Raw genomic sequence first — 20,531 nt, forward strand, 5'->3', positions numbered from 1 at the left:
AATTGTTTTCAGATTAAATAACTGATAGCCATAACAGTTAGAAAAACAGAAATTCAGTGATAGTGAAATTCTGAACTGTTGTTCAGATGCTATGTAAATAGTGTCGAAAGCTCCCCCACCGCTTAACATTCCATATGATTTATTAATTTACCAGATTGTGTGCCTCCCAATTACAAAATGAAGAATGTCCTCAGCTCTATAAATCATGAAAAGGCGTTAAGATGAAAGTTTAATAGCATGGAGAAATGAATGCATCTTTGCCCGATACAGAAAAGGGTAAAGCATATGTGAGTGTCTTTTATGGGGGGGGGGCGGGGTTTGGAGAGAATTCCAAATAAGTGGGTTGCCAGCAGCAAAATGGCCTTTCTCCTTCTAAGTGATGGTGGCTCCTGGAGAAGGACCTTCAAAGAAGATCAGAAAATCTGCCGAGGCATGTATGGAAAAAGTGCAGCCATTGAGTAACCTAGCCTCAAGGTTCCTGAGTCTTTAAAGGTTAAGAGTTGCACTTTGAATTTCCCCTCTGAATGGGCTGGACACCAGTGCAGATGAGAGAACACTGTTCTAAAATAATTACAGTGTCCACTCACTGTTACCAACATTTCAGAAACATTCTGTATTAATTAATATTTACTGATCATCCATATAAAGTTGTACATGTGCTAGAGCTTAATATTTAGTTACTAGAAAGGCAGCATATATTTCCTAGTACTGAGCGATCTAATTTGTTTTGCTCATAGAGATATAATGGGAACAGATATTTCATGTAGCTTGCCTCCTTGATTTCTAGGAGAGGTTCCACAGAATAAACAGACCATTTATATCCTGGGTAACTTGTTTACCTTTTGACTTCTCAGTCCATCAAAAGATAATTACTTTCTCCCTGTTGGTTCTTACTTTATTATAGCAATGAGTGCTAGATCGAGCATTTTCTGACCAGCAGTGGCTGTGACTGGATTTGACATCCAGGCTCTTAAGTCCTGAAAACTTCTCACTAATATGAAGATTAAAATGCACAGTTTAAAGGAGTAGATGTACTGCTAACGAGTCTTCTCCATAGACTCCAAAAACACAGTTAGAAACCATGCAGGAAAGCAATACATAAAAGTCTAAGAAGTTTTTTGTTGGAGAGGATGTTACTGACAAACGCAGAATTTGGTCCTTTGGTCCTGCCAATACTCACTGATTGCCAGCATGAATGTCTGTAAAAGTAGCTTAGAGGAATCGATGGAAGAGGGAACTATCACTGGCTACTATACATGGTGACTGTGGTTTACTTCTGGTGTTTAAAACAGTGCCAGAGATTGAGGGACCCAAATAGGAGGATGCTGTTACACACATGTACTGTATGAAGACTTTCCAGAGGCACCTGCTTGATCATCCTAGAAACTTTAAGTAGCTGTCCCTGTGGGCACTTCTGGTCTAATGTAAGAGATTTGGTCATTCTGGAATGTAGGGCTTCACTCAGTAGTTTCGGTTCATTTGGCTTTTAAGAATGTCGGTGAAAGTCAGAGGTTTTTCTACAAAGGAAATAGATGCTGTCATAATGGCCAGAGAGCATATTCAGCTTTGTTGTTACGTGGGGTCACAGACTACAGATTTCCTGTCCTTCCAGTTATGAACTCCCCTCCCAGGAAAGGGATTGATGGGTGATGATTAGTGAGTCGTGTCAGTGATATTGATATTGAGGCTTATTCAGGGATTGTGAAGCTCCTAGTGGGGTCTCTGCGGCAGTCGTGGTGACAGACCAGAATGAACAGGGAAAAGTCTTTTGGTTATGAGTAATTTAGGCACCTGCGCTCATGTCAAGGAATGTTATGATTCTTTCTTATTACTACATTCAGTGCTCAGTAGATGCTTGCACACATTTTCCATCTTCCTCCAACTAACAAGGCAGAGGGGAGGTCTTCAGCATTTCCTTTTTTGTTTATTAAACCTCCTGATTCCAGAGAAGAAAACTGACAACCCACAATAGAAGTCTTTGCATCTGCTGGGTGAAAGGGGACTGTTGAAAGTGCTGGCAGTGGCACTGGAAGGATAGGCGAGGCTCTCCATCTCCATGCAAACTGAGGAGCTGAGGAAGTATATATGTTTTTTGCTGCTATGAAAAAGACACTGTTAATGGTCAGAGCAAAACAGAAGTAGTCTAATACACCACATGATACAGTAGCTCAGAATCTAAAGAAAATGTGTACCTGGTATTATTTTTGAGATTCATCGTGTGGTCGTTTCTTATGCTGCCTTCTTCTTGCCCTGTTATTTCTGCCTTCTTGTCGAATATTTGTAGGATCTCTCCTATGTCTGCCTAGGTTGGTGCATCTTCAGATGTTCCAGTTTAGCAATGCAATGCAGGAGAGTATAAAGTCATCTGACATTTCTTCTTGGAGTGTAGTTCTCACAGAATTTGAAAATGTTGAAATTTTTAAAAAGAAACTATTTGTCTCAAAAGGAAGTCAGCTATTTGAAAAAAGGAAGCCAAACATCTGAAAAAAGTGGTACAAGGAAGAGCATGACCCAGTGGTTGAACCATGATATCCCTCTTCCTGCATTACTTCATGAGGCGAATGTTGGCAAGGAACTGTAAATATAATTTATACATAGCAGCCAAGGGGAATGGTTTTCCCTTTCATACCACTTCCTTCAGTAGTCGGATTTGACTATATCTGATAGCTCATTTTATATGTCCATGCTTTAATTCTGCCAGTATGGTTAACAAAGTGTGGGATCAGAGGCTGTTCCTAGAGGGAAATGTGTCCTCAGGGAATATACGAGAAGGCAGAAAAACATTTTAAAACTAAATTAAAGAGCAGATCATATAATAAAGGGGAAGCACAATGCTGCTACAATGTGCGTTGCCTTAGGCCAAATGTCAATTGACTTAGACTTTTAAAATTCTTGATGAGATTTCTGTATGTTAAAAAAAACCCAAGTCTCTCTTTAAGAACAGTTGATTCATTCACCAGCATTTTACAGGAAAAGAACACACAATGTCAATTGTCACATTTTTATTTATTTATTTATTTATTTATTTATTTATTTATTTATTTATTTATTTATTTATTTATTTAATATCCCGCCTATCTAGTCAATAGACCACTCTAGGCGGCTCACAACTTGGCCAACTGATAAAATAGACACTGCTAATAAGTTCCTGTTAGAGAAAGAAATGGTTTCCGTTTTCAAACTGAAAACATTATGCCAACCCAAGAGCTGAACAAAGTTGATTTTCTTGCTCTTCTTTGCCCTAAAAAACTGTTGGAAGTACCTGGAAAAGATCTGGCTCAGTATTTTTCTTTACGTATATTCCCTTAACTCCTGAATACACAAGAAAGAGCAAGGCTCCTTGTATATCAGTCCCAAGGTCATTTCTAAAACTTGTTTCAATACAAGCATTTTAAAAAAATCATAGCCATCAGTTGTTTCTCATTTTTCAGTTACCGTATTTTTCCGTCTATAAGACACTACTTTTTCCTAAAAGCATTAACCTAAAAATTGAGGGGTGTCTTTTACACAGAAGTAAGCTGAGAAGAGAACTAAACAGTACATATCTTGCCTCTGTAAACAGATTTCCTACAGTCAGGAGACTTGGCTTCTTCCAATCAAGAGCCTTATGGAACTGATATCAGCTGACCCTGAACAAACCAAATAGAACACACCTCCTTGGAGGTGGAGCCTGTAGGCTCAAGATTCAACAGAGACTCAAAATGTCTGATGTTCTGAGCTCAGAGGCTGAATCCTCCAAGCTAAGTTTTCTTAAATGTGGAGTTAGAAAATTGGGGGGGGGGGACATCTTATAAATGGGGGTGTTATAAATGGAAAAATACAGTATTTGTTCTTGAAACTCTAGTAGAGATCTTGTTGAAATGCATTTGTTAAACAGAGTAAGCATTCTAAGCATTCTGAGGTGTTTCCCCCTTCTTTACTCTTTTCTTGATGGATGTCTTACAGTTTTGGGTTATTTTTTGGTTGTTGTTGTTTTTCAGTTTCCCAGTGAAATTTACTAATCTGTGTGTTAAGTGGAACTGCCAGTGGAAAGTGTCAGGAAACTTCAATGGGTACAAAATGCAGTAGCCAGTTTGTTCACTGGGGCTGGTTACAGGGTTTTAATTTATAAAGCCCTAAATGGCCTGGGTCCAAGCTATCTCAAAGACCTTATGTCCCATAATGAGCCAGCCTGGATGTTAAGATCATCAAGAGAAGGCTTCCTCTCAGTTCTGCTACCTCTACGAGTGAGTCTGATGGGGACACAGGAGAGGGCCTTCTCTGTTGCTGCTCTCACAGGAGGCCATGCTGGTCCCATCTTTGCAGTCCTTCTGCAAGCAAGCAAAGATCTTTCTCTTTGGGGAAGCCTTTCCTCGGTAACTAGCTATCTGTATGTGATTTTTTAAAGAAATGATTGTTATGCATTACTGCTTTGACTGGATTTGTACTACTACTGTTTTCCATTTCTCAGAATGACATTGGGCTTTTTTAATTGTATACTATTGTTCTTAGTTTTAATATTGCCTTTTAATGATGTAATATGCCTTTTTACTCTTTGTTCTTAGCTTTAAATATTGTTTTTATTGATGGAACCTACTGTTGTATATTTATTTTTTTTTCAACTTTAAATACTGTCTTTCACTGTTGTAAACTGTCTTCGGTCCTTTTCAAAGAGATAATTAAATAAAAATAAATAAAATATGCTGCCAATAAGACTTTCAAGTTCAATTAGATATTTAAGGAGTGGTTTTACCAGTGAGTTTCCATAGCTGAGTAGAGATTTGAACCCAAATCTCCTGAGTATTGTGCTAACCAGCATAGTACTAATTTTGGAAACACTGAATCTTCAAAAACCCACCGAATTACAGTGGGGTCTTGACTTGAGAACTTAATCCGTATTGGAAGGTAGTTCTCAAGTCAAAAAGTCTGTAGGTCAAGTCTCCATTGACCTACAGTGCATTGAAAACCGATTAATCCCGTAACAGGCCGTTTTTGTTCCATTTTGGTTTTTTTCTGGTCTGTAAGTCAAATCTCAGTCTGCAAGTCAAACCTAAATTTTGCGGCCAGAGAAGTCTGTAACTCAAAAAGTCTGTAAGTCAAGCTGTCTGTAAGTCAAGGGTCCACTGTATACAAGATCTTCAGTAAAATCTTGGAATGACAACCTTGTAACAAAGGTTGATCTGTTGATTAAAGTTAAAAGTTAAAAAGGAATGTTTTGCATTATTACATTTATTATTAAAAAGGAATGTTTTGCATTATAATGTTTTGCATTGTAACAGGCTCTTGTCTAGAATCCCTGACCCTACAAAATATGCAAACAGCACACTGCTCCTTATGGATTTTCCAATTTTAAAAGGGCAACATAACCTTTAGAACTGTGTGTTAAGTTTTCCAATAACTTCCAATAAGAGAAAGGAGGTATAGGTTAACTGAAGTCACATTCCTCACTGCTGAATTTTCCTTACCATTCAAATCAGTTATCAAAGCTGTTAGTGGTAATCTTACTGTGATTTTATGTTCATGGAATCCTGGCTTCTCATTCAAACTTCCAAGAAGGAAGGATTGCCTTTCATTCATTTATAAACCACAGACCAATTTGTAGACACACAGACACAAATTGAATTGAATTTGATCTAGGAACATGAAAATCATTCAGGTTCACTGTTGTTGCATTTTTCCAGATGCTTCCTACATTTTTGTCATACCTGCCGTTCATATCCTATTCCATGAAAATTTGTGCATATTTATCATGCACTTTTCCTAATGTTTTTATTTATATATTTTCCTAGACTGACTAAAGCATATTTGTGTATATTTTATCACTTATATGCATCCATATTTTTTAAGTTAGATTTGCTTTGTGCATACTTTGCTTCTCCAGAAAGCTCCCAGATCCTCACAAATTGGTGAATTCTTGAGGCAAAATGTATTTCTTTTTGTACCACAGCTCAAAAGGTGCAAAAATGCTTTTTCTATTTAGACTCCTGACTCAAAAGAAATTGTATTCCATGCTTATTTTACTGATTGCATTTGAAGTTCTCCAAAACTAGCCAACATTCTTTTTCTGACAGATAGTAATTAGTAATTATCAAATTGTTGCATTTCCACTTGCAGGCCTGTTAAATTATGCAGTAACAGATTATAAATAAAGCTGCAGCTGACAAAAATTAAAAGTTATAAGTTCTACCAACCATAGAAACTAGTTATTAATCTCTAATCTCTAATGCCCTGGATCCATTCCAATCGGGCTTCAGGCCGCGCCATGGCACAGAAACTGCATTCGTCACCCTGTTTGATGACCTGTTGAGGGAGGCCGACAGAGGCAAAATGTCTCTGCTGGTCCTTCTCAATATCTCAGCCACCTTTGATACCGTTGACCACAGTATCCTCCTGGGGAGGCTCTCCGAGTTGGGAATCGGTGGCCTGGCTTTGGCCTGGCTCCATTCTTTCTTGGAGGACTGTCCCCAGAGAGTGCAGATTGGGGAGAGTTTCTTGGCCCCATGGAGCCTCAATTGTGGGGTCCCACAGGGCTGGATTATCTCTCCAATGCTGTTTAACATCTATATGCGGCTGCTGGAAGGGATCACCAAAGGATGTGAAGCTTCATGTCATCAGTACGCTGATGATACTCAGCTTTACATCTCTTTTTTTCCAACAACAGTGGATGCTGTCCCGTCCCTTGAGTGCTGCCTGGTGGCGGTTCAGCAATGGATGCAGGAGAACGGACTGAAGCCTCTTTAATTTTCATATTTTTCAGTGCTTCTAGCTCAGATTAAATGGACCACCTTTTGGGGGTAATTTTGTTACATTTTCCCCCATGTGTGTTTTTCTGGTACTAGTCCAAAATAGTCCCAGTAGACCCATAAACTACTGAAAAAAAGGAAGGGCAAGGCAACAGAGAATCTATTCCAAAAGCACACAATAGTACAACCAGCCAACACCATTACCAAACAAAACACTCTTAGAAAAACCCACCAGAAAAAGTTTAAGCACAAGAAATATTCAGTAAATAAACCAAATACAGTACCAAATTCATAAAATCAATCAAATAGGGAAAGCAGCTCCCTCACACACACAGAGAGAAAAAAAATAGCAAAATTAAGCACACAAAAAAGCAAACAAGCAAGCTAATAAAGGTTAAAAACACAATAAAAGTTCCCTTGAACCAAAATCACAAGACTACGGGGAGATTCCTCTCTCCATAATCACCACTCGTTCTCTTCTCTTCTCTTCCTCCAATGGTCATCAGCAAGCAAATAGCAAAAATAATTCAAGAAAGAGGACCAAAGATGTACTGTATAAAATTGTTCGGGAGATTGGTTAAAAATAATCCCAAGTAGGCACACTGGCACAAATATGCTGTCTGGTGCCAAAGCAAAAATAATCCAGAGAAATGGAGTGAAATCCCCCCCCCCTAAAAAAATCAAGAAAGAAAGGGAGGGAAAGGACAGTATCTGAGGTGCAGGTATAGAGATAGGCAGGCAAGCAGGACAATCATAGATTTGGGATGCCAGGCACTCATATATGTACAAGGAACAATTGAAGCAAAAAGGGGCATTCTTCATTGGGTTGCAACCACCTAGCCCTTGTACAGAATCAAAATCTCTGCTTCCCTTCCTGGATGCTCTGATTGGCTGCTGCCAGTAGCCTTAAATGTGCCTGTTCTTGTTGTGACTTTAACATAATAAATGATAACTAGACTAACCCCATTTGAATCAATGTAACAGAGGAGTTTACTCACCAAATCCCCACTGATTCACTCAGCCTACAATAGTGCAGCTCTCTACACTTAACACAATAAGGTTTCTAATTCAGAACTTCACTCTCTCAGACATGTTAGCTTGCCATAAATATATTCTGCTGTGTAATACAGTGATACCTTTAGAAATTAGGAAGATTGTTTCAGTGTTCTGGTATGTACATTTTGCAAGAACAGTAGAAGCACTCTGAAGATTTAAAAGGTTTACTGTGTGTGAGAGGAGATCAGTAAACAAAGCCTATCTCCTAAAGAGTATCATTCTTTAAATTGCCAAGCAGCTGGGCTGACATGAAGCCTAATCCCATCTTTCAGTCTCCCTGAACTGGATGTAATTATGTCTCATACCCACTTAGGATACAGACTTTTGTGGTTTTGTACTTGATATATTTTTCCATAGGTCACCAGTTTATGTGTAAATATGCTCAAATAATATCTATATTTCTAATCATCCGTAAGCACAGTTACTGTACACTGAAAATAATAATGCTTCTCTTCTAGATACATGTACTTGAATGTTCCATTTTATTTCAGTATTCTCCCTTGTAATTTCTTTTGGCAAAATAATTTGCTGATTGTCTTAAGCCTAAAAGCTTTTTAACACTTAAGAGATTTGGGGCATGGATTATAAAGTGCCATTTAATCTTCACCTGTGGATCCATTGTCTATGGATTATTAATGGAGTTAAATCATCATGTCTAAGTCTGAACCTTTGAAATTTGCAGACTTCAAAATGAGAATACTGTATAAATTTAAATCTATAGATTGAAATGTAGAAAGCTCCTGTGCAATGCTCCTCTGAAGCTTACTTTTTAAAGATGTTTAAACATCTTTATTGTTTTATTTTCAGGTAATTTTGAAGTTAAATGTTGCAGTTAATGTAGTCATTTTTGTTTTAATGTTTTGCAAAATAATAATTACTTGAATGTTTTGAAGAGTTCCTTCTGTTTTCAGATAATACAGTAAAGCCTCCTGCAAATAAATCCTTAATGTTTAAAAATGTCTTTTGTTGGATGTCATAGCCTACCTGGCCACCCCAAGGAATATTTCAGAGCTTGATATTTATTTATTCTAACTAATGAGTCTTCAGTTGCCTTATGAGTCATGCTCCCCCAGTTTTTTCAGTAGGCATGGACATGGTAATGCAAGCAATGTGTTGCTAGTTATTAGCAATTTACCATTGTGAGTTACATAGTTTAACCTGGTGTTTAAATCACCATGAGAATTCTGGCCATTGACACGAACAATCTCTTACTGGTTTCTCATTCATAAATCCATGTTGCCATTTGGTTTGCACAAGATATTTTACAGTACCAAAAAACAGTGCAAATGCCAGTTATGCAGTGTGCGTAAACTAAATGTGTATACTAGTTCACTCTGGTGAACTAGTAACTGTGGGGACAAACTTTAACCAAAGACCCCAACATTTAGAAGGTATAAACATTTAAAAACATAGTGAGTAAAGCAGTGGTGTGAGCAAGCACATGGGTTAGCTCTAGGGACTCCTGATTAGTCCCACAAATGGGAGTATTGAGGTGTTTATGAGCATTGCAGGGAGGGAAGACAGAGTTATACTGGCTGCCAGGCTTTGCCATGAGAGAAGCATGCAAGAAATTAGTAGGAAGAGAGGAGCAAATCTGAAGAAAGTTTGGCAGGGAGATGGCCACAGAGGAAAATTCCTCTTGGGTTCCCTTTATCAAAACAAAAAAAAAGGGGTGATCAGGAAGAAATGCCAATCCCATGTCCTGATGCAGAGGCAGAAAACCTGTTGGGAAAATAGGTTGCAGTTAAAGGACATTGTCTCTGCAAGGTGGGCAAAATGGTTGGTATCTCTGTCATTATTATGTCTACTAGAAATCAGATTCTCTGCCTTTCTCAAGCTCTCTAGGACCAGAGCATGGGAATGCTGCTAGTTGGAGACTAAAACCCCCAAGGGCAGCTGTGTATTCTGGGAGTTTTAGTCCAAAGAAGCAGTGCTTCCAGTTTTGCTTCTATGTTGTCCATCTGGGACAACCTACTTTAAACTCTTGAGGAAACATTTTTCCCATGCTTTGGGTGCAAGGTAAAACATTATTGAATTGATTGGACCCAGAAAAATCTCTGATTGGTTCTCCAAAAATATCAGGGCCAAAAACGATAAATCTTCTTGTTTTGTTGGGGAAGGCCGCCCAGTTTTACCGACTGGGGGGGTTACAAAACAGAACATGGGGTGAATCTTAATAATATAGCAATAAACATTATTGCTGCCATTGCTGAGTTTTCCAAACTTGCTGGCATATTGAGTGTAGCACCTTAATAGCGTCATCTTTTAAGATTTTAAATAGTTCAACTGGAATGCCATCACCTCCACTGGCCTTGTTGTTAGCCATACTTTCTAAGGCCCACTTGAATTCACTCTCCAGGATGTCTGGCTCAAGGTCAGCAACCACACTATCTGCTTTGTCCGGGACATCCAGATCTTTCTGGTATAACTTGTGTTTTTAGACTATAAATTAAACTTTAAGAGAAAACTGGTATAAAATGAATTATTGATGGTAGACCCCCCCCCCCCCCGAGGGCCACGATGTCCTCACAGGGCATCTGCAAAGGCATGAAGAAGTGTTCTGATCTTTTGCAGTTAAAATAGAAAGAAAGAATTAATGAAAGAAAGCAATCAAGAAAGGGAAATGTAGAACAAAATCTTAATTTTCTTTGCTTATTTGCATAAAACTTGGCTTTTCTAACCTACTGCCTCCATTAAAAATGAACAAAATAAAAAAATCGGTTATGAGAACATGCAAGTGAATGACGCTGAGTGGCTGAGAGACAGCACATGACATTTCTTGCTACTGTGCAGAGGCAGTCAGAGGCCGCAGGAAGAGAGAGTTGGAACCTGTGAGTGAGTGTTTGGATGGACTTTGTGATCATGTTTCTTCTTTGATTTCTGCTAATAAAATCATTTGGTTATTGTTGGGTAAAGTGACTTTTTAATATTATTGCAGTGAATTTTGTTACAATACATTTTGGCTGAGCCTCAGAATGGATCACTGGCTGAATCTGAAATGAGAAAGAACTGATGAGGTTGATGAGGGTGCATCCTGTTCAAAGCAAAATGAAGCTTCTTCCGGTCATCTTAAAAAGTACCGCCATTGTAGCAAGAAATATATGGCGATTGGCTTCATGTGCACAGGTCCCGAAGACAAGCAACTACCACAGTGTGTGTTGTGTTACGAGATATTGTCCAATAAGGCCATGAAACTGTCAAAACTGCAAAGACATATTGATACTAAACATAAAGAAGATGCCACAAAGAGCATCATATTTTTTTTCAAAAGTAAGAAGCATGAGCTTCAGGAAAGTAAGAAAATGTTTTTTTTTTTAAAGAAAAGACTGTTTCAGGTTCACTTAGATGAAACAGATGCCCTTGATCCGTTTCAGTCGGGCTTCAGGCCGCACCACGGTACAGAGACGGCCTTGGTCGCCCTATTTGATGACCTGTTGAGGGAGGCTGATTGGGACAAAATGTGTTTGTTGGTCCTCCTTGACATCTCAGCGGCCTTCGATACTGTTGACCATGGTATCCTCCTGGGAAGGCTCTCTGAGTTGGGAATTGGCGGCTTGCCATTTGCCTGGCTCTGTTCCTTCTTGGAGGACCGTCCCCAGAGAGTACAGCTTGGGGAGAATGTTTCAGCCCCGTGGAGTCTCAATTGTGGGGTTCCACAGGGGTCGATTATCTTCCCAATGCTGTTTAATATCCACATGAGGCCGCTGGGTGGGGTCATCAGGGGGTGTGGGGCATCATGTCATCAATATATTGATGACACCCACCTCTACATCTCCTTTTCACCAATTGCAGGTGATGCCATCCTGTCCCTTCAGCGCTGCCTGGGGACCGTACTGCAATGGATGCAGGAAAATGGGCTGAGGCTAAACCCGGACAAGATGGAGGTTCTGAGGGTGGGTGCCTCCACGGTTGGCAGCTTGGGTGACTCTCTTGTTTGGGGGGGGTGACTCTGGCCACGAAGAGTGGGGTTCGCAGCCTGGGGATACATCTGGGCCCGACGCTCACCATGGAGTCCGCACCACCTTTTTCCATATTTGGTGGATATCCCGGCTGCGGCCCTATCTCGACACGGGGGGGGCGCTCACTACCTTGGTGCATGCACTCGTAATCTCAAGATTAGACCACTGTAATTCTACATGGGGCTGCCTCTGAGGCTGATGTGGAAACTCCAGGTGGTGCAGAATGCGGCGGCTAGACTCCTTTGCGGAGCGTGAAAATACAAGAATATTTCTCCTATTCTGGCCACAGTGCATTGGCTGCCCATTAGGCTCCGCATCAACTTCAAAGTTTTAATGCTTACTTACAAGGCCCTAAATGGTTTAGGACCTCGATATTGGTGGAATGCCTACTCCCACCAAGATCTACCCGGACCAGGAGGTGAGGCTGAGGAGCTTGATGCTGAGAGAGGCCTGGAAGGAAAAGACACGAAATTGGGCCTTCTCGGCGGTGGCTCCTCACCTCTGGAACAAGCTCCCTCCGGAGATTCATGCGGCTTCCACACTGGGTATCTTTAAAAACCAACTAAAAACATGGAGGTTTATTCAGGCTTTCCCTCCAGTCAATACTTGATCTTTTCTTTTTTATTTCTTCTTTACTTTATTTCCCATCCTGTAAATTGTTATTGGAAGATTTCTGTAATGCTTTTCGTGTTATTTTTATTAGTTGTTTACGTTGTATTGGAAGCCGCCTAGAGTGGTCGCAAGACCAGATGGGCGGGGTACAAATAAAATTAAACAAACAAACAAACAAACAAACAAATAAATAAATAAATAAAACATTTCAGTCAACTTCTATTGAAAACACTACTGCACATCAGCAGTAAAATTAGTGTTGCATAATTCTATCCAGTTCACTCCCCTCTTTACAGATATGCTTAAGCATGACCCTCTAGAGGGCAAATATTGGTTTATCAATCCATATATTGAAGCTGAAACAAATGCTGCTATAGTTATTGGCTTCAGGCAGTGCCACTCACTGAGCACTATTTAAATGCTGCATTCAGTTCCTAACAGAAATTAAATAAAATATTTAAAGTGATTTTCATATTGAATTATGGCAAAATTCAGAGCTATGTTATCATTTGCTGAACAAGCACTGTAACTGAGCTTGTCAGATAACATTTGCCCCACTTTTGTTAAAATATTGAACATGTGCTCTGTTTTCTCACTACTCTTAACTGATAGATTCTTGCCAACTTTTGTTATCACCTTCATTGCAACTTTTATCATAATTCAGTACATCTTTCTATTGAATAAAATTGATCTCTTTGTTTTCTGTCTCAAATCAATTTGTATAGATTCTTTCCTTAAGAAAACATAACCCAAGAATAAAAGTAGTAAGTGATACACAATTCCAGTACTGGTGCACTGCCATATATCTAAATGATATGTGTTGAAATGCTGCTGTGAAAAGGAAAATAGAGAACATTGTATGATTTTAAAATTGCATGGTGCTTCTAAGCTGTGGAGGATTCTTTCTGACAGATGAATTCACTGCTTTTTGCTTGTCTGTTTGCTTTTGTTTTTAAGATGTGTTTGATGTTGTGAGCCATTTTCTAGTGTCTTAACTATCACAGGAAGGATATAAATGGTTTAATAAAACTGATAAATAAAAGTCACTGTCTTTGAATGCATTGAAGGGGTCCGGCCCTCAGTGAACAAGTAACTGTTCCTTTGCTTTAGGCAAATTCACAGTAATGTGTGAAGCCTTGTCAGCTGAATATATGACTTGTAGGTAGCCTCTATTGTCTAATTTGGGGTTAATTTGATCTCTGCCCCAGAGCTTAGTGAAAGGAAAGGAAAAGCAGGGATCAAAGGGCTCCCCTTGACCACCGTTTTTTCTTGCCTTTTGTGAAGCCCTGGGCCTCAGCAAAGAGGAAGGGAAGGCTCCCTTTGGGTAAAGCAGCTATGAAAGGGCTGCATTATCTCAGCCCTTTGATCCTGAAGCCCTTTCATGGCTGCTTTACCCACTTTCTAATTCAAAGTTCATACTATTCGATACGTATACCTTTTGCTTTAAATGTGTTTTTTTCACAATTCTAAAAAATTAATTATTGTTTCAAGGTTGTTTGCCCAGTTCTTGGGTTCAATTGTCTCTGGTTTGCTTTTGTTTTTGTTTTAGAAGACATTGTCAGATTAAATGGCCTTAAATTATTCCAACAGAAAAATGGTTGCTTTGTAGTTGCAGTAACTATAATCCTTATGTACTGTTTACAGTATATAAATAATTTATATACAAAATGTATGTGCTGTTTAAAATATATACAATATAATTGCTTTAATGTACAGTTTAACATGCATTGTATATGAAGCAGTATAAAGAGTAAAAAGACAAACTTCTGGAGACTATATTTACAGGACCATGGACAGCTCTACTTCAGCTGATAATTTGCTTCTGCAGGGGTCAGCAGCAACTGATTGGAGTTTAAATTACTTCCACCAGTACGTCCTAGTGGAGAATGGTGACATATATTGAGTTTTCATGCATTCTCATTCAGGCCATGTGGATGCTTCAGTTTGCTTAAGGAACTGCATTATACGCCTTCAAATCATGCCCAAGGACTCTGGTATGCTGGGAAATCATGGATGTTTAGGAGTTAATCAAGGATATTTTCATATAGATATATAGATATGTACTTAAAAGTTTAATAATCCTGGAGATGTAATATATTCAAAGCTGGAGGAGAAAATATAGAATATCCTTTGTCACTGGAAAATTGAAGAGTGGGCTGATAAAAATACAGATTATTTTTTAAATGCGAGATAATTCAGCTGTTTCCATTATTTTTTTTATGAGGTATCCCTTTTTCTCCTGCCAAATTTATTTTTCATTGCTTTTGAGACTGTTGAAAGAAGGAAGGAGGGAAATAAATAAGAGTAAATTCAACAGTATATGTTTATTATCCTGTCTTCAAAAGCTGAAGACATAGATACTTGCCGGCTGTATCACAAATAATGTATACGATTTTAATATTTCATGAATAAGAGAAGCATCCAGTGGAGAATATGTAAGATCGGTTGCCTGATTCTGTCAAATGGCTGTATCAGCATTCTATTTTTATTAGGAACACTGAAGTTTTGTTGGTTTGAATGACACTAACTGCCACGTTAAAATTATAAACATGAGAGGAAATAGAAGGTACTCTGATCCATCAGAAGCATCTACCAACCTGTACCCCTGCTACAAAAAGTACACCTCTTTTGATGAGCTTCACATGCACCCTAGGAAGCCACTGTTAAGGCACAAGCGGCAACATCTTTCTTTGCAGGACTTTGTGCATCTTCAAGATTGCTCTTGAGATTCCAGCCCAGTTTGCTGCTTTTTTATGTTTGTAGAGAGCAATAGGATCTCATTTCCTGTCTCTTAAATGTTACTGTGTTCATCTCTTTTTGGTCAGTCTAAAATGTCTGTTTGAACACTTATTTTTACTGTGATGTTTCATTATTTTATTATTCTGTAGCATGTCGTATTTGAAGACTCACATGTGCCGCCCTATTATTTGAGGATCATGCATGTGTTAGACAAACCCCTCTTGATAAACAAACAAACAAAAAAACAGAAACAAGTAAATAAAATTTGTTTTAAATTTGTGGAAACTGAAAGCTATTTTGGAAGCTTTATGGGAGTTATTTAGATTGCAGTGTTGTTGTTGTTGTTGTTGTTGTTGATGATGATGTCTCCTTTGCTATGGCCCTTTAATAATATACTGTACTTGGAAGGGAGACAAACTTTTGTAATTTATAGTAATTTGTTCTTTATATGCACCTCTAAAACTGATGTCTTAGTTATTTGAATTTGACAGCATCACATAAGGAGATTTGTGTGCTCAATTAAGCAGTCTTCTGAACACTTATCATTGACTGAATCAGTAGCTGCAGTAATCAGCAAGAGGAGCATGCAAAGGTGCATCCATCAACGTGTGCTTCTAATCCAGCTATATTGCTTTCAAATAGAGATGGGCATGGACCTTGGTTTGGAGGTTTGTGCTGGTTCATTGGCATGGCACCACAAGTGTCACACATTTCCCCACCCCCCCACCCCGGACGGCTCCCCTGCTCACCAGGCATCATGTGCTGCTGTTTTTGTCTTCATGCAATCACCCAGGAACATGTCCCTACTTCCTCTGCTTGCTCTGGCAGTCACCCACTCAAAGGGAGCACTGCAAGAATCCGTGCCCTGGTTTCTAGTCTGAGTGAGTAGCTGACAGAGGAGGAGGAGGAGGAGGAGGAGGAGGAGGAGGAGAGAAGCACACATTCCTGCTGCAGCTGGCATGAGGAAGAGAAGAGTGGCCTGTGCCTGCTGGTGAACTGGGGTAAAGAGAATGTGTGGCACCGCTAAAGAACCAGTGCAAACTCCAAACCAATGTTTGTGCCCACGTCTACTTTCAGATGGATGTTGACAGACACTCACAACCTATCCCAATTTGTCATGTATACCTGGAGTGTGTTCGCTTCATTTCTAGTTTTTTCCCTTTATTACTCCTGTAAATAGCAAGAAAGGGGAAAATAAAAAAGCAATATTCTTATCTCATTAATAGTAATAATTGGAGGAAAAAGAATGTCAAAAGGTAGCAGCAAATACACCTAGGAGACACCTAGGGTGTTTGAACTAGTATTCTAATTTATTTATTTATTTATTTTACAGGTCTGAAGGTGACAGTTCAAGAAGCATTGGGTATGTACTTCAATTATTTGCCTTTCTGTTATGGCCTCCCTGGAATTAATTGTGTTACTGAAGCCATATCCTCTGATTTTGGTTTTATTAGGCAGTCATAATTGTTAAAAAGGGGGAAATGTATTTACAACATGGTATCAAGTGAGATCATTTCAAATTTTAATGTCATTACACATATCTGGTTTCTGACACATGCCAAAGTTACTGTGTTTACAAATAACAAAGAAACTTTTTAAGTTATTAAAATGCATTTAAAAGAAATTTTGTGTAATTGAGAGAAGAGAGAATTCTGACACTCTTTGGAGAAAACATTTTGCTTTAGGAAAAGGATGGATAGCTTTCACAGCTACCTATATGTTCTATTGTGTATCATATTAAATTGGTCTTTCTGTAGGTAAGATTTAAATTATCTGTTTGCTAAAATAAAGAATTGTTAAGAGTAATCTTATTTCTAGAACCCCAGTGCTAGAGAAATTTAAATGCATTTAGTTCTACTTAAAAATACCCTGTTTCCCTGAAAATAAGACCTAACCTGAAAATAAGCCCTCATATGATTTTTCAGGATGCTCATAATATAGGCCCTACCCCCAAAATAAGCCCCAGCTAAGTGAACCCTGCCCTCACCATTGTGCAGTAAGCAAAAGATGACATGAATGTATCTGAATAAATGTAGGTTGTTGCACATGAAAACAATAAAACATCCCCTGAAAAAAAGCCCTAATGCATTTTTATAGCAAAAATTAATGTAAGATCCTGTCTTATTTTCAGGGAAACGCGGTATATCCTCATGATTTTATCACAATTGTAAACATTTAACAAAATTCTTCATGATCATCTGAAATACATATTAGTCTTCTGAAAGATCTACTCTTATTTTTTCAGTGGTAACCCTTTTCTTCATAGCTGTAAGCCTTTTGTATTTTACAACATCTGTGAAATATTTTGTGCACATGGAACTGCCTGGAAAACTGTAGGCATATTATTTTATATTGTATCCCATTTCACTGATCTATTACAAGATTCTTTCTTCAGTTAAGTCTACCAGAAAATAAATCCTACCCTTTGTTGTATGAACACACTGGTACTGGAGCATTGTTAATGTGTGGATGCAGCCCTTTGATACTTTTTTAAAGCAAGGGCTAGTGATACCTTTATTGGACCATTAATATATTTTTTAAATACAGTAATAGCTAGTTTTCAACCCACACTAGTCTTCAATTAGGCTGTGCACTAATATATTGTAGATAGAGCAGGAAGAAACATATGAGTCTCAAAAATCATGGCAAGTGAGTTCAGAAATTCAGGCTCCTGACACAAGTCAGGAATGTAGATTTCAAATTCCACCTCTTGTGGCCATTGTCTGGATTTTATCTCCTAAATCATCAAACGAAAGGCTGCTACTATTCAACATTTCCCTCCTCCCACATCATTATATTTTGAAACTCAAAGTTCTTATTTGGCTGGGGGGAAAGCTACACATAAATGTGGGAAAACTCTATCAGAAAATTGGGAATAAAATTTAGTCTGCCCATTAAATAATTATCATGTGTCATCAAGTCAGTTCTAAATTATGGTGAACAGTTTCAGGGTTTTCCAGGTAGACAGTTCTTAGAAGTGGTTTATTACCCCCTTTTCTATTCCAGAACTGTGCAACTTGCCCATGACCACACAGGCTGGCTCTTCTTTCAGGAGGCATGGTGGGGAATTGAACTCCCAACCTCTGGCTTTGCAACCAGATACCTAAATCACTGAGCTATATAGTCTACCCACTTGGTGAATAAAAGTGAAGCCAAATTAATAGTGGTTGGAGGAAGATATTTTCTTCAGTTTGCAGTCCTGCTTGGCTGATGTCAAGTGCACATGTTGTATTTTGTCTTCAATTTTTAGTGGTCCAAAAAAAAAAGTATAATATGCCCTTGCTTTTGTATCGTGTAAGGATCACAAAGTATTTGCTTGTATTTTTTAAAAACTTCTAAGAAAATAATAAAGCTTGTGTTTATTAGTGAAATGCACTAATAGGTGATAGCCCTAGTTCTGGCTAACTTGGTTAGAGATACAATGGGCCATGGCTGCCCCTTTCAGTTCTAGATAACAAAGGAGAGATTTCTCGAAGGGACAAAGGTGTGTAAGAAGAAAGGATATGATATCAACAACCCTAAGAATGCTGACCTTCCTTCTAAAGAAGATGCTTCTTCTTCTTCTTCTTCTTCTTCTTCTTCTTCTTCTTCTTCTTCTTCTTCTTCTTCTTCTTCTTCTTCTTCTTCTTCTTCTTCTTCTTCTTCTTCTTCGTCTTCCTCCTCCTCCTCCTCCTCCTCCTCCTCCTCCTCCTTGGTGGCTTTCAGAAATTATTTGTCTAAAGCTAGATTTTGTACAGAAGGTCATGGTTTTGGTTTCACCAGCCACTGGAAGACATTCCATTCCACATTGCTACTGAAGGTTACCTATGCCTTCAGCAACAAAAGTGGATCTGCGTAAAACCTCAAACTGTGTACTCATTTCTGTCAAGGTGTGAACTTTTGAGTCTGTAGAGCAGTGGTGTCGAACTGTGGCCCTCCAGATGTTCTTGGCCTTCAACTCCCAGAAATCCTGGCCAGCAGAGGTGGTGGTGAAGGCTCCTGGGAGTTGAAGTCCAAGAACATCTGGAGGGCCACAGTTCGACACCACTGCTGTAGAGTGTTAAAATACAGTTAAGGGGGGTATGGAAAAAGCACGCCTGAAAATGAAAATACATTTAAACTTAAGGCTTCAATAGAGTTTACTATAATCATTTGAAAAACAGACTTTAGGTGTATCAGAATAATTAGCCAGCTTTATAGCTGAGCAAGCTCACTGAATCATAAACAACCTGGGAGCTGAATGAGTTTATGTTGTAATGAACATAGTTGTATTGCAATATATAAACATGAAGTGGCATTTATAAGTCTTATAGTGCACTCTTTCTGTGATTATACTATTTTGAGTTCACAATATAGCATTTCAAAATTTTAGATGACAATATTCTGGTAATCTAGAATCTTGGTATTACAAGGTCCTGGCGTTACAAGGGCTTTAGGCCATAGAATCTTATTCTTCCAGGTTTTGCAGAATCTTGGCCATAACAAAAACATCTCCAAAGTGGCAGCCTGCCAAATTTCAGGTCACAGATCACTTGAGTTATAACATCTACAGAAATAATACAGTTTCCCATTTAAAAATATTCTTGGTGTTTCAGACCCGTGGATTGTTTACAGATTGGTGGGAGGTGAAAAGAAGGATTATAAATATGGGGAGATAAGACATGCAAACAGGAATGCAAATGCAACATTCTAGTTAACAATGCTCCACATTATGCTACACACCAAATACCAACAACACTGATATCATGTAGCAGAGCCAAGCTGAGCTGAAGAACTGGGGAAAGGAAAAAGATAACAATGCTGAGAGAAGACACGGAAATCATGGATATTTCTCTATTGATTTTAACTAGTAGATAGCTGCTTCTTCATGGATTGCTGCCTTGTCGTGGCGAAGGGGCTTGAGTAACTCAGAGAAACTATGGGCTATGCCGTGCAGGGACACCCAAGACGGACAGGACATAGTGGAGAGTTCCGACTAAACGCAATCCACCTGGAGTAGGAAATGGCAAGCCACTCCAGTATCTTTGCCAAGAACGCCCCATGATCAGAAACAAAAGGCTAAAAGATATGACGCTGGAAGATGGGCCCCTCAGGTCGGAAGGCGTCCAACATGCTACTGAGGAAGAGCAGAGGACAAGTACAAGTAGCTCCAGAGCTAATGAAGTGGTTGGGCCAAAGCCGAAAGGACGCTCAGCTGTGGACGTGCCTGGAAGTGAAAGGAAAATCCAATGCTGCAAAGAAAAATACTGCATAGGAACCTGGAATGTAAGATCTATGAACCAACATGAACCTGACACAACTCCGGGAGGCAGTAGAAGACAGGAGGGCCTGGCGTGCTCTGGTCCATGGGGTCACGAAGAGTCGGACACGACTAAACGACTAAACACACAGTAGATAGCTGGGTGATAATTTAGAAAATATATTACTTTTCTGTGTGTGTTATTACTATGCTTAGAAAGTACCG

General features: G+C 39.0%; 1 protein-coding gene across 9 annotated transcripts in view; it reads left to right on the plus strand.

The window, feature by feature from the left end:
* IQSEC1 (IQ motif and Sec7 domain ArfGEF 1) overlaps positions 1 to 20,531 on the plus strand; it is a 465,124-nt gene that overhangs the window by 82,287 nt on the left and 362,306 nt on the right. For all 9 annotated transcript variants that reach the window (XM_072989683.2, XM_078385370.1, XM_072989694.2 and 6 more), the window contains exon 2: positions 16,422 to 16,451. In XM_072989683.2, coding sequence (XP_072845784.2) covers positions 16,422 to 16,451 — 30 coding nt within the window. The remainder of the gene's footprint in view (positions 1 to 16,421; positions 16,452 to 20,531) is intronic.

The sequence above is a fragment of the Pogona vitticeps genome, chromosome 2 (assembly GCF_051106095.1).
Source record: "Pogona vitticeps strain Pit_001003342236 chromosome 2, PviZW2.1, whole genome shotgun sequence".
Classification (NCBI taxonomy): Eukaryota; Metazoa; Chordata; class Lepidosauria; order Squamata; family Agamidae; genus Pogona; species Pogona vitticeps.